Genomic DNA, 13401 nt, shown 5'->3' with positions numbered 1-13401 from the left:
AGGGGGGGGGATAGAAGGAGCAAAACGAATCTGTGGACTGGGAGAAGAAAAACGAATTTAGAAAATAAAAATGCATGCAGGAGGGGGGGGCGGGGGGTAGAATAAAAAAATTATTTTAAATATCTTCTTTTTTTTAAATCAACACTAAATATATCTTATATTAAATAGCAATTTTGTAAACACAAATAGGTCACAAAGAAGTGAAAGAAAAATCGTTTTTGACTTAATTTTCCTAATTTATATGACGATTAACAATGTAAATAAAGCCCCACCCCACCACCAACGTTTTTTTGTGTGAGGTCGGGGGTTCCAAAGGGAGTAATTAAAAATAAATAAATAAAAAATGGTTTCTTCTCCGTTTCCATTTTTAGCAGCAACCATTTTGAATGCAAAGTGGTCATAAAATCAGGGATCGATTTTCGGTAAAAACGTCGTCGTATTTTAATCCCCCACTTTATGGCCAACGCTTTATCGAAAGCTAGTCGGAGAGAAAGGAAGGTAGAGGATAGAAATATAAACATCAAACGAAATGATCGACATTTTTCTTTCTCCCTACTTTTTTTTTTTTTAACATTACCCAACGGGGAAATAAGTTTCTTCCATGTTTTTTCAAAAAAAATAAAAAATAAAAAAAATAAATAAAATAAAACATACAAAAATTTTAAATAAATGATAAAAGTTTAATTTATTTGGGTATTTTTTTACGACCTGCCCCAGAAACACCGAACCTCCCCATGTTAAGAACGGCTTTCGGAATAAACACCCCCACATGTTAAGAACGGTTTTCGAGGTTGGCGGAGGGCGGTGTTTATTCCGAAAGCCGTTCTTAACGTGAGGAGGTTGGGAGGGTGTTTATTCCGAAAGCCGTTCTTTACGTGGGGAGGTTGGGAGGGTTTTATTCTGAAAGCCGTTCTTTACGTGGAGAGGTTGGGAGGGTGTTTATTCCGAAAGCCGTTCTTTACGTGGGGAGGTTGGGAGGGTTTTATTCCGAAAGCCGTTCTTTACGTGGATGGAGAGGTTGGGAGGTGTTTATAATACGTTGGGGCAGGTCGTAAAAATTTACCGTCATTTTTATTCTTAAAATTTAACAAAAATAAAATAAAAAAATCGTTTTATAAAAAAATAAAATTAAAAAAAATAAGGCGGACCTGAAGAATCTTGCCACTTCTCTCACTTTTTTTATCTTTGTTTTCAATTTTTTCAGCGGATTATTATTTCTCGAATTTAGCTTTTTTAAAAAGCAGCTTAGTCTTTTTTTTTTTTTTTAAATATTTTAAAAAGCGAAATTAAAAAAAAGGCTAAACTACTTTAGAAATAGCTAAATCCGCGCAATTTGGCTTAAGAACATCGAGTGGTCCTAAAGTGGGTGATCGATTTAGTAGAACGTTGCATTAGAAACTGAGCACCCTTACAAATATTTTAATAGTGACTTTTTTTTTTTAATAATCTGGTAGACTAGTGTCCATTCGGTAATAACCTGCTTAAAAAAATAATAATAAAATAAAATAAAAAAAAAAGACGAAACTAAAAAAATTAGAGAGAGGGGGGGGCAATATTCTTCAAGTCCGCCCATTTTACAAAAAAAAAAAAAAAAAATTAAAAAAATAAATAAATATAAAAATGTCCTTTTTTTTTTAATTTTTGCAATGGAATTAATAAAGGGGACCACGAGGGGAGTCGTAGGAGCATAATTCCCGGGAAGCAGCGAGAAAGAAACGTGTGGTCAGAAAGTGGGGGTAAAGCTAACCTTACACAACAACTTGTAAACTGATCCCTCATTTAATAACAATATCCGGAAACATGAAAAAAAAAAAAAAAAAAAAAAAAAAACACACTCGCCGACGATATTGTCTTTCTTTTTTTTTTTTATCGACATTATATTCACAAATTAAAATTCGGTACTCATGCACTTTTGGTACTGTGCTGAAATAATAACGTTATCATTTTGAAAGGAAAGCCATTCTTAAGATGGGGAGGGAAGACTGTTTTGTAACTATTCTGTGTGTTCTTCCACCAAACAATTTAATAATAAAACAAAAAAGATATCGTGAAACTTGGATTTAACCTGAAAAAAAAAATATTTAAAAATAGCCCCCAAGAGCACCCTAAGTACATAAGCACCAAAAACTCAATTTAAATTAGTTCATTTTATTAATTGAGGCTGCTCTTGTGTAGAAGAGGCGAGGCTCTTTTGTAGAATAGGTGTCCCTCCGACCCAGTTTAGAAGCACAAACAAACCGTATAGACTAGACTTTAAACTTCAATTTGAATGCGTGTTTTTTTAACCTGACAGTTTCACTTTTCTCCAGACACGATATAAATAAATACTTCTTTGTTTAAAAAAACAAAACAAAAACAAAACCTTGCGAGCTAATCTCCGCTCTATCGTTATTTTCATGGCAGGTGCTCGACTGAGCTTCATTCTAGGATCCGAATCAGCAATTTCCCTTATTCTCTATCTATGTATAAATCTAAACGAAAATTCCATAAGCAGAGCTCCCCACCCACCTGCCCTGGCCCCTGCACAGAAAAAAATGACAAACGGTAAATTTTTACGACGTGCCCCACTGCCCCAGCCCAGCGGCGCCCAGCGTATTATAAACACCCCAACCTCGCCATGTTAAGAACGGCTTTTGGAATAAACACCGCCCAACCTTGCCATGTTAAGAACGGCTTTCGGAATAAACACCGCCCAACCTCGAAAGCCGTTCTTAACATGGGGAGGTGTGTGTGTGGGGGGGGGTTATTCCGAAAGCCATTTTTACCATGGGGTCGTTGGGAGGTGTTTATACTACGCTGGGACAGGTCGTAAAAAAAATAACTTTAAAACAATAAATGAAAAAATAGAGATCAAATGTTAGCCATTAGGAATGCGTTCCCTTGATTATTGAGAACTTCGACCGAAGTAAAATGAAATATTTTTTTTAATTCCAATCAAAAGAAACTATGGTTCGTGTACAGTTTAGTCAAGACATTAAAAACTGAAAATATCGAAAAAAAAAAAAAAAAAGTTTAAATTGTATGTATCCGTTATGGGACGAAGTTCTCCGAAAAAAAAATTTCACTTAATTTCATCAAGTAGTTTTTTTTTTTTGTTTTTTTTTTACAGCGAAAAAACAATTTGTTATGATACCGAGCAAAATGTTCGATTTTTAGGAAGAAAAGCTAGTATTAAAGATGGGAAGGGGTATCAGCGCTTTAACTGGAGTTATCACCCTTTGGCATTTCTAAAATTCAAACAATTTTTTTTTTTTTAAATCCAATATGGCCGCCTTCAACGCGCTCTCATAAAAACGTGTTTTTCTGCTGTAAAAAAAACCTACTTTATGAAATTAAGTGAATTTTTTTTTTCGGAGAACTTCGTTCCATAATGGATACATACAACTTAAACTTTTTTCGATATTTTCATTTTTTAATGTCTTGATTAAACTGAACATGTACCGAAACTATATTTTACTTTGGTAACACATTGTTACCTTCGGTTTCACATTTCCATGAAACTGAAGGTATTGTGCAGTACAGTTGACAAAAGAGGTTAAAAAATATATATATAAATAACTGTTACCAAACGCAATAAAATTTACTGTTCTACTGACCTATATAATTTCATGTGTTTACTTTCGTTAGCGTTACTTTTACTCAGCCAAGTCAGCAAAAAAAAAAAAAAAAATCTTTTCCAAAATTAATGGCTTTGGCATTAAATAACCCGAAAAGGGTTGATATGCCACAAAACAAAATAATCGGAGCTCCTACAGAATTGGGACGAGATTTTGTAGACAATAAATAGAGTTTTCAGATAAAACAAAAATAAAAACAACGGTTCAAACTGATTTTTTTGTCAATTCTAATAAGTTGCAATGGTAGCTTCCAAATTATGCAGGTCCTGGATATGACCTTAAAACTATATCCAGTGGTGAGGCCCCAGCTTGCGGGCTTTGGGGAGTGTGGAGCCACCTTCTAATTACCATTGCTCCCAGGTCCACTCTGACCCGGAGTGGTAGTACCTGTTAGGGTCCCAACTATGGGTTAAATAGAAACCGACTTGAAAACAACAATTAAAAAATTTTTCTTCCAAATCTTTGGATTCGGCATTAAATAACCTGAAAAGGGTTGATATGCCGTAAAACAAAAACAACCAACCAACCAACCAAATTATGCAGTCGAAATTACCTGAATATTACTGAATTATTTAGAATGAAAAAAAAAAAAAAAAAAAAAAAAAAGACTTAAATCGTGTTAGCATGTGAAATATTGCCGCCAGCTTGTTTTAAATCAAAACGGAAAATTACCTCCTTTTTGAATTCTTCTGTGTCTTACAATCGCTTTCATCAAATTCTGTTTTTTTTATTTATTTATTAATTTTTTTTATTCAATTTTCACCATGACGAAGGCACACTGCCACTTTGAAGTGGGGGCTACTACCAGGAACATAAGTTGCAGGGATATTATGAAGGGAGATGAGCAGCAAGATGTTTGTTCACATTACACTTGAACTTCTGCATGTCAGTACAGTTGGGAAAGCAGTATCCCGGAAGAGAGTTCCAAAGTCTAGCAGTTCTGGATAAGAAACTATTAGAGTAGAAAGCTTTCTTACACCTAGGGATCTCTACTCTGTAGGGGTGGGATTTTGCTGCTTGTCGGATTTGTCGGGGGTATTTACGTTGAGAGGGTACAAGTGCTTGTAGTTCGTCAGAGCATTCACCATTAAAATACTTGTAGAACAGGCAGAGGGATACAACATTTCGTCGATGGGACAGAGGTTGAAGCTTAGATGACAGTTCAGGACCTATCAGGTTGGCGACTCTTTTTTAAACCCTGTCCAGGAGTGAGAGACTAGTGGCAGATGCACCAGCCCAAATATGACAACAATACTCCATACATGGGCGAATGGTGGCCTTATAGAGGCACAGGATAATTTCTGGTGTAAGTAGCTTTCTAGCACGGTAGAGAGAGCCCAACTTCTTCACAGCAGCCTTGGCAATGCTCTCAATGTATCTGTTCCAACTCATGTTCCCTGTGAATGTTAGGCCAAAGAGTTTTAAAAAAGTACTTTCAGGTAATGTGTTTTTGGCCATTGCTATTGGTGGTAGAGAAGGTTTTTTGTAATTATTGAAGGAAACAAGCTTAGTCTTGGCAGCATTGAATATGACCAACTATTTTTGACCCCATTCCAATACGGATTGGAGGTCATCCACTAGTGTCTTTGCCATGTATTTGTTGTTCCCGCGTATTTGTTATAGAACGTGGTGTCATCAGCAAATATACCCATCTCAGAGACAATTTTATCTTTTCTTTGATAAATAATTTTCTACCATCGATTTTCGTAATTTTTGGATATAATCATCTTAAAAATACGAACAATACGTAGATGCCATTGTTTTCATGTGAAATTCAGTTTTGCGATTTCGGAAATTTTGTTCCAATAGTGTAGAATCACGAAATAATCTAATCAAGCCATAACAATAATATATGCATCCTAAAAAACAGCAAACTTTGATGATACCTGGGGTTTCATGATGGTACAGAAATATGCAAGTATATATATATATATATATATATATATATACACTAGCAGTTCAGCCCGGCGTTGCCCGGGTGTTTGGAGGTGTATGGTAAGTTAAAAAAAAAAAAAAAAAGCAGTCAATTTTTTTTTTTTTAACTTTGACCTCTATTATGACCCCTTAACATTTATTGTTTTGGGCTCAAATCAAGTTATTAAGTTAGATCCATGTCCAAGGAACCTATATCTAAAATTTCAAGTGTTTAGACCCAAAATTGGCGGTGGAGTTTGGTAGAGTTCTCCAACAACAGCCAAATTTCTGGCTGAAAACGGATTACAAAGATTTTCCCAAATCTCAGCACCCTGTATATCAAATTTCGAGTCTGTAGACTGAAAATTGACAGTTATTGCATAGGGAAATGTACACAGACAGACAGACACACACACAGACACACACACAGACAGACAGACAGACAGACACTTTCACTTTTATAGATATACTAGCATTTCAGCCTGGCATTGCCCGGGTGTTTGGATATGTGAGCAAAAAAAAAAAAAAATAAAAAGTGGTAGTAGAAAGGTAGGCTCGAACCCATACCGCGAAGGATGAAAAGAACGGGGGGGGGGGGGGGGGACTGACGTCTTTGTCGTTACGACAACGCAAAACCGGAAGTGACGTAGGTTTTAATTAAGGCTAGACAATAGAAAGGAGAGGATAACTTTCAAAAATATCGGCGAAAAAACGACCCCCCCCCTCCGTGTAGGAAAGTGCCTAGTTAAAGGGGAAGATATTAATGTTTTTAACCAATTTTTCGATATTTGTCGTATGAAAGGTCAAACTTTAAAACGATACTGATCTTGGTAAAATCCGTAGCCTCTGTCGAAAGTTTTAGGCACACATGCAAACATACATTTATATATTGGTAACTAAAAATTTTCGACACAAACCGATTAAAAAGCTTGCCCTATTCTCTGAATACCCTTTATGTAAATTTTCCAATGTTTAGACCAGAAACTGTCTGAGTAATTTGGTAGAGACCGCAGAGGTCAATTTTTTTTAACTTTCACCCCTATTATGACCCCTTAAAATTTGTTTTGGGCTCAAATCAAGTTATTAAGTTAGATCCATGTCCAAGGAACCTATATCTAAAATTTCAAGTGCGCAGACCCCAAATTGGCAGAGGAGTTTGGTAGATTTCTCAAAAGGTCAAATCGTTGAACTTTGACCCCTTAACAGCCAAATTTCTGTCCGAAAACCGAATACAAAGATCTTCCCAAATCTCACTACCCTGTATATCAAATTTCGAGTCTGTAGACTGAAAATTGACAGAGTTATTACATAGGGAAATGTACACAGACAGACAATTTCACTTTTATAGATATAGATTAATGATAATTGCAATCTGAATTACAAGCATTGCATATTAATTAAAAATAAGAATTACATATATAAATACGTTTAGAAGACTAAAAACACTTTTTTCTGATATAAATAAATTTATTTGCTTAAATAAAATAAAATAAAATTGTTTACATAAAAAAATGCGTTGTTTTTATCGTTCTGAACATATTTACATATGTAATTTATTATTTTTATATTTTATATAAATAAATAAATATATATAAATATATATATATATATATATATAGAGAGAGAGAGAGAGAGAGAGATGGAGACCGAGAGGATAGATAGAGAAAGAGGTTTGTGTGTATTCTATTTTTACGCAAATATTATGCAAGTATAAATCACGTAGAATATCTGCATGAATATAATTACACGTTATAGTTAACTAAAGATGATCATTGCCATAATAAAAATAAGAATTACATATATAAATACGTTTAGAATATAAAAAACAACACACTTTTTTCTGATATAAATTTATTTGCTTAAATAAAATAAAATAAATTTGTTTACATAAAAAAATGTATTGTTTTTATCGTTCTGAACATATTTATTTACATATGTAATTCTTATTTTTATATTTTATATATATATATATTATATATAAGGTGCAGGAATATTCATTGTAGCTTAATCGCCATATATATTTTATAACTCACTATATATATATATATATATATATATATATATATATATATATATATATATATATATATACATACATACATACATACATACATAAAGTTCAAAATTGTAATTCTCCAAAGTATTTTATTGTTGTATTTCCGAAATATTTATGAATAAAAAAACGATCATTTTTATTTTCCCTGGTATTCCTTGGAAATTTTTACAATATATACCGAATCTATTATATCTATACATGTCAGAATGCGTGTGAGAATGCTTCTCAACCAACATACTCAACGAATTGAAGTTGTTGGAATGGTACAACAAGTGCATTGCAGCCGGAGGAGATTACTTCAAAGGGGACTAGAGTTTCAAATATGTATTATCAATAAAAGTGCCCATACGAAAAAAGTTTGGAAACTTAATGAAGGCACCTTGTATATAGGGTATTCAGACATGTGGAAAAATTTTTAATCAGGTTTTATCTGGAAAAAAAATGGCTGCTAAAGAGTCAAATTTGAAAAATTTTACTTAGGCGGCATCAGATTTTTATCTTTTTGTTAACTTTTTCATGAATGCGCAAATCGTCTACATGACAGATTACTTATGTTGAGAATGAATAAGTTTGAAAACAATTTTTAAAGATCATGGCAAGCTGGCCTAATGGTTATCGTACTTGCCTCATTGTCTTTAGGTTTTGATATCAGCTTGAGTAACTTTTTTTTTTTTTTAACTTACAAGAAGTAAAAAAAAAAAAAACGGAAAGAAACTCAGACATCTGCATGTGAGTATTATGTTTCTTCTAAACAGTTCACTTCTTTCTTTTTTTTTTTTTACAAGGAGGTCACCACTTATCAAGGCCCGGAAGCCATTCAGGGATAAGAGTTATTGCATGTGCAGTACGTTGTACGTTAGTGTTGAGATTTCATAAAGTGTCTACTTAAGGGGGGGCGGTTCATCAGGAATTTGTTTACGTTGGATTTGAAGACATCCAAGTTGTAGTAAGGTGGGAAACAGGCAGACGGAACAGAGTTCCACTGGCGTGCTGTTCTAAGAAAGAAGCTGTGTTCATGGAATCTACGTTTTGATTTAGGCACAGATAGAGAGTGGGGAAAATTTTTGACAGTGGCTTCAGCTAGACGGGTGTTTTTCGTAATAAAAATACTTGAGCTGAGATCGAAACCAAAACCTAAAGACAGTAAGTCAAGTATGATAACCATTAGGCCAGCTTGCCATGATCTTTAAAAAGGGTTTTCAAACCTACTCATTCTTAAGATAACATGGCATAATTGCGTTGACACACCAGTTCTTGCCAGATCACCAAAGTTAAGCAACGTTGAGCCTGGTTAGTACCAGATGGGTGACCATTTGGGAATTCTAGGTGCTGTATGTGCTCTCCGCTTATCTCGGCATTTGTTTCCAGTCGTCTTGTACATACACTTCACTTAGCACTGGTATTTAACAATGTCGACTCAGGAGAGGTGTGGTTGGAGACTGCGCACCTCCTACCACAAAAATTTCACATGCAGGCACCCCTTTGTGGGTATCCATAGTCTGTTAAAGACTGAAGGAGCCCTTATTCTTAACATAAGTAATCTGTCATGTAAACGATTCGCGCATGCGCAGTCGTGAAACAGTTGACAAACAGATAAAATCCGATGCCCCCTCCCCACACACACATATCGAGTTTTCAATTTTGACCTCTTAGCAGCCGTTTTTCAGGATGAAGACTTAAAAAGTTTTTCACATGTCTGAATACCCTATATACCAAGTTTCAAGTCTGTAGATCAAGAATTCGTTGAGTATATAGGTTTAGAAGTGTTCTCACGTACGCACACATTTTCACTTTTATAGATATACAAATCGATATATATACAACAAACGAGGGCGGGAAGCTCATGATGTTGAAAAGATGAAATGATGAAGGCATGAAAATACGACACGGCTGTGGCTTACCTCATTGCCGTGGTATGATGACCGACGGTCGTCCTCTTTGCTTGCGTGCTACTCTCTCCTCCTCCTCCGCCACCGCCTCCTCGTCCTTCTATGTGATCTAACGAATTATGATGAGGTCCTGAAAGATAAAGAAAATGTTAGTTCATTCATCTTTTGTTCTTCGCGAATAAAACATGCAGTTCATGGATAAAATTCTTCATTCCGACCGTAAGGAATTTGGGAAACAGATCGGTCCTAATATTGTAGTCAGCCGGAAAGCAGGAAAACAGAAGACAGTTCCACAGGCGTACAGTTCTAAAAAAGAAGCTTTGTTCATGGAATCTACGTTTAGGTTTAGGCACAGATAAAGAGTGGGGTAAATTATTGATAGCATTTTCAGCCAAACGAGTGTTTCACGTGAAAGTTTGGCGAGAGGGGGGACCATAGATCGGAGCTCAGTGGAGCACTTGACATGAAAATAACGATAAAGCAGAGACAAACTTGCAACATCTCTTCTGGATTTGTGACGCAATGGATAACGCGTCTTACTACAGATCAGAAGATTCCAGGTTCAAATCCTGGCAAGTTCGTAATAATTTTAACCATCATTTTATCTAACGTTTACTCATTATCCTTACCCTTAGTTAGGGTATTTATGTTTTTTCGGTGATTTTGTTTTGTGAATATGGGAATTTCCCATACTCTGAGTTCACAGGGTAAGCGTTGATGGTAAGACAATGTTGAGTGTACCCGATCTTGTGTTTGTGTTGTGCGTGCCGACGCGGCACAGCTGCTAGTTAGTAACAAATAGTGATATTTACGAGAAATAAAATAGGTTTAAGGCTCCTAAAATTTGTACGAGAATTGTCCGCAAGGACCTGTGGTGCAGTGGTTAGAGTACTTGGAAAAATCAATTGTAAAAAGTGATATTCTCAATCCTCAGTGTACGTGACTGAAAAATACAATTGTGAATTACTTAGGACCTCTCCATGGCTGACAGAACAAGACCATGCTCCCCTCATGAAATAAATAAAGAGTTCCTAAATTCAACAGAAATATTCCAGAGTTCAACAAGATACACCGAAACGTGAAAATGACACTCAAGATGAGAACAGTAGTCTAATGAATCCAAATAATATGAATAAAATATAAATCCTCATCTCAAAAGTTTAAAAATTGCAAGAGTCGTCTACTACTACTACTAGGGTACTGTCTATTTGTGGGGATGGCCATCAATGGGACGCACTAGTTATATGCATCTTTTATACTTGAAGTTAACTTACCGTATGTGTATTACCTGCTCTACTATATTCAGCAGAAACCTACACACTGTACAGAAATGTATGGAATGCTTCAGACTGCTTTTGGACCATCTTGCAGTAATCAAGTATAAGTTTTTGAGTGGCATAAGAGACTCAAAGAAGGCAGTGAGTCTGTGAGGAATGATGAGAGGTGTGGGAGGAGTAAGAAAGTCAGAACATCAGAGTTGATTGGCCGAATAAAGAATTTCATGGATAAGGACAATCGGGTTTCTATAGAGACTAAGTGCACAGTTTGATGTCAGTGTGGGAACTGTACACACAGTTATTTGCAAAGAACTGAAGATGCGGAAGATTTGCGCAGAAGTTTGTCCCAAGAGTGCTCAGAGAAGATAAAAAAGAAAGACATATTTTTTTTTTTTGTTCATGGAGGTCACCACTTATCAAGGCCCAAAGGCCACTCAGGGATAAGGGTTATTGCGTGTACAGTAATCAATGAGATAATATTGTAGTAATCATTAGTATTGGGGGTTTTGATAGAGTGTCTTACTTAAGGGGGCGGTTTGTCAGGAGTTTGTTTATGTTGGACTTGAAGACGTCCAAGTTGTAGTCAGGTGGGAAACAGGCAAGCGGCAGAGAGTTCCACTGGCGTGCAGTTCTAAGAAAGAAGCTTTGCTCATGAAATCTACGTTTGGATTTAGGCACAGATAAGGAGTGGGGAAAATTGTTGACAGTAGTTTCAGCCAGACGGGTGTTTCTAGTGAAAGATTAGCGAGGGGGGACGAGGGATTGGAGTTCAGACGAGTACCTGCCATGGAAATAGCGATAAAACAGAGACAGGCTCGCAACGTTTCTTTTGTGGGAGAGAGGTTGCAGGGAAGAGAAAAGGGCATCCCCCACTAAACCACGAAGTCTATTTTGTACTCTGTCAAGGCAGGATAGGCTGTTTTTAGCAGCTCCTGACCCAGATGTGGCAGCAGTACTCCATCCTTGGACGTACTTGGCTTTTATACAGATAGAGAATTACATCAGTAGTGAGATATCTTCTGGAGCGGTAGAAGGATCCCACTATTTTCCCAGCGTCCCTAGCAACAGATTTGATGTACGTGTTCCATTTCAGATCAGCAAGATGGTTGATATGAACAATTCAGATCTTGCAGTTCTTGATGTGCTGAAAATTGGATATACTACTATGAACAAATCACCTGGTACTTTTGCTAGGAGCAAAGTGTAGTATCTGTTCCGGCAGATGTTGCACTTTGTGACCATTGCCCTTGTGGCAATTGGTTATTGGTACATGTAGGGGCAACCCTATATGTACCATCCCCTTCCCCTCCCTCCCCCTTCACCTCACATAAAACCGACCTTGTGTCACATTTTGCTTTCCCAGACCCAACAAAGCCAGACAGAGCGAATCCACTTATGATGATCCCCTTTTTTTTTTTTTGATCGACATACACTGGGTTCCCCCTGGACAATCAACAAATAAAACTAATTTTAGGTTTCAAGGGAGTTCAGGAAGAGATTTTGTCGGAAGAGGTCAGCACTCTTTAAATTGGGTCAATGGCATTTCCACCTAGTCAATGCACACAAAGCAACATCCAATCCAGGAACATCTCTCATAGAATTTGAACGAAAGTGCATTGACAACACTGGGCAACAATTTTTTTTACTTTTTGAATGTATGTATGTAATGTACGTATATATATATATATATATATATATATATATATATATAAAAACTTCAGCTTAATATGTGTGTGTTTATATATATATTATATATATATTTCCGTAGAAATATATTTTCATATAATAAATGAAGTAGTTATATATATATATATATATATATATGTTTATATATTTCTGTAGAAATATAGTTTCTTATAATATATATATCAATCCTTATTTAAGAAGCTCAATGTGATTACAGAGCTATATAGAGAATAAATGACAAAAAGTTATATTCCAAAATTTATGATGTTGACCATCTTATAATTTATTCCTTTAATTCAGTTGATTGATACAATTCTTGACAGTATCTGTTTCATAGCGCAAAATCAATCTATTAACAACAATATAACAAGGGGATTGTCCAAATTGAATAGCAATTTTCTGATATAAGGAAAATTTCCACATTGATCAAAGCTGATTGCTTTCGGACATTTCCTGCGATTGCGACCGGAAAAAAATACCGCCAGAATTAGTTTCGCTTTTATTATACGAAAAAGCCTAATCCACATGCGGTGAGCGAAAAATGTTGAATATTTACCTTTTCAAAGTCAAGCAAATAAAATAGACAGGCGACCTCCGTTGTTAACTCGTAGATATTATGATTTATATGTGATATAAAAAGTTTTAAAAAGTTGTGAGCCGACCGAGTGCTTCTTGGAAAAAAAGCTTTTTACAGGCATACACAAGAAGCGAACATACATACATATATTTTCGTTTTTATATATATAGATAAACATTGTTGCAATAATTAATATGGTACCAGCCTTATATATATATATATATATATATATATATATATATATATATATATATATATATATATATATTTTATAAAGGAGTTGCCGCCACTTATCAAAGCCTGGAGGCCACTCGAGGATAAGGGTTAATGAGTGTATGGTAGTCATTAGGAAAATGTAATAATCGTTAATACTGTAAATTTTGTA

The 13401-nt window shown here is 35.5% G+C and overlaps 1 protein-coding gene across 2 annotated transcripts in view; it reads right to left on the bottom strand.

Annotated features, from left to right (window-relative positions):
• LOC145268839 (MAPK regulated corepressor interacting protein 2-like) overlaps positions 1–13401 on the bottom strand; it is a 74243-nt gene that overhangs the window by 45801 nt on the left and 15041 nt on the right. For both annotated transcript variants that reach the window (XM_080124506.1, XM_080124507.1), the window contains exon 2: positions 9489–9606. In XM_080124506.1, coding sequence (XP_079980632.1) covers positions 9489–9606 — 118 coding nt within the window. The remainder of the gene's footprint in view (positions 1–9488; positions 9607–13401) is intronic.

Source organism: Euprymna scolopes, chromosome 44, assembly GCF_053919585.1.
Source record: "Euprymna scolopes isolate OS-2025 chromosome 44, ASM5391958v1, whole genome shotgun sequence".
Classification (NCBI taxonomy): domain Eukaryota; kingdom Metazoa; phylum Mollusca; class Cephalopoda; order Sepiida; family Sepiolidae; genus Euprymna; species Euprymna scolopes.
This window is presented reverse-complemented; position numbering and strand designations above follow the sequence as displayed.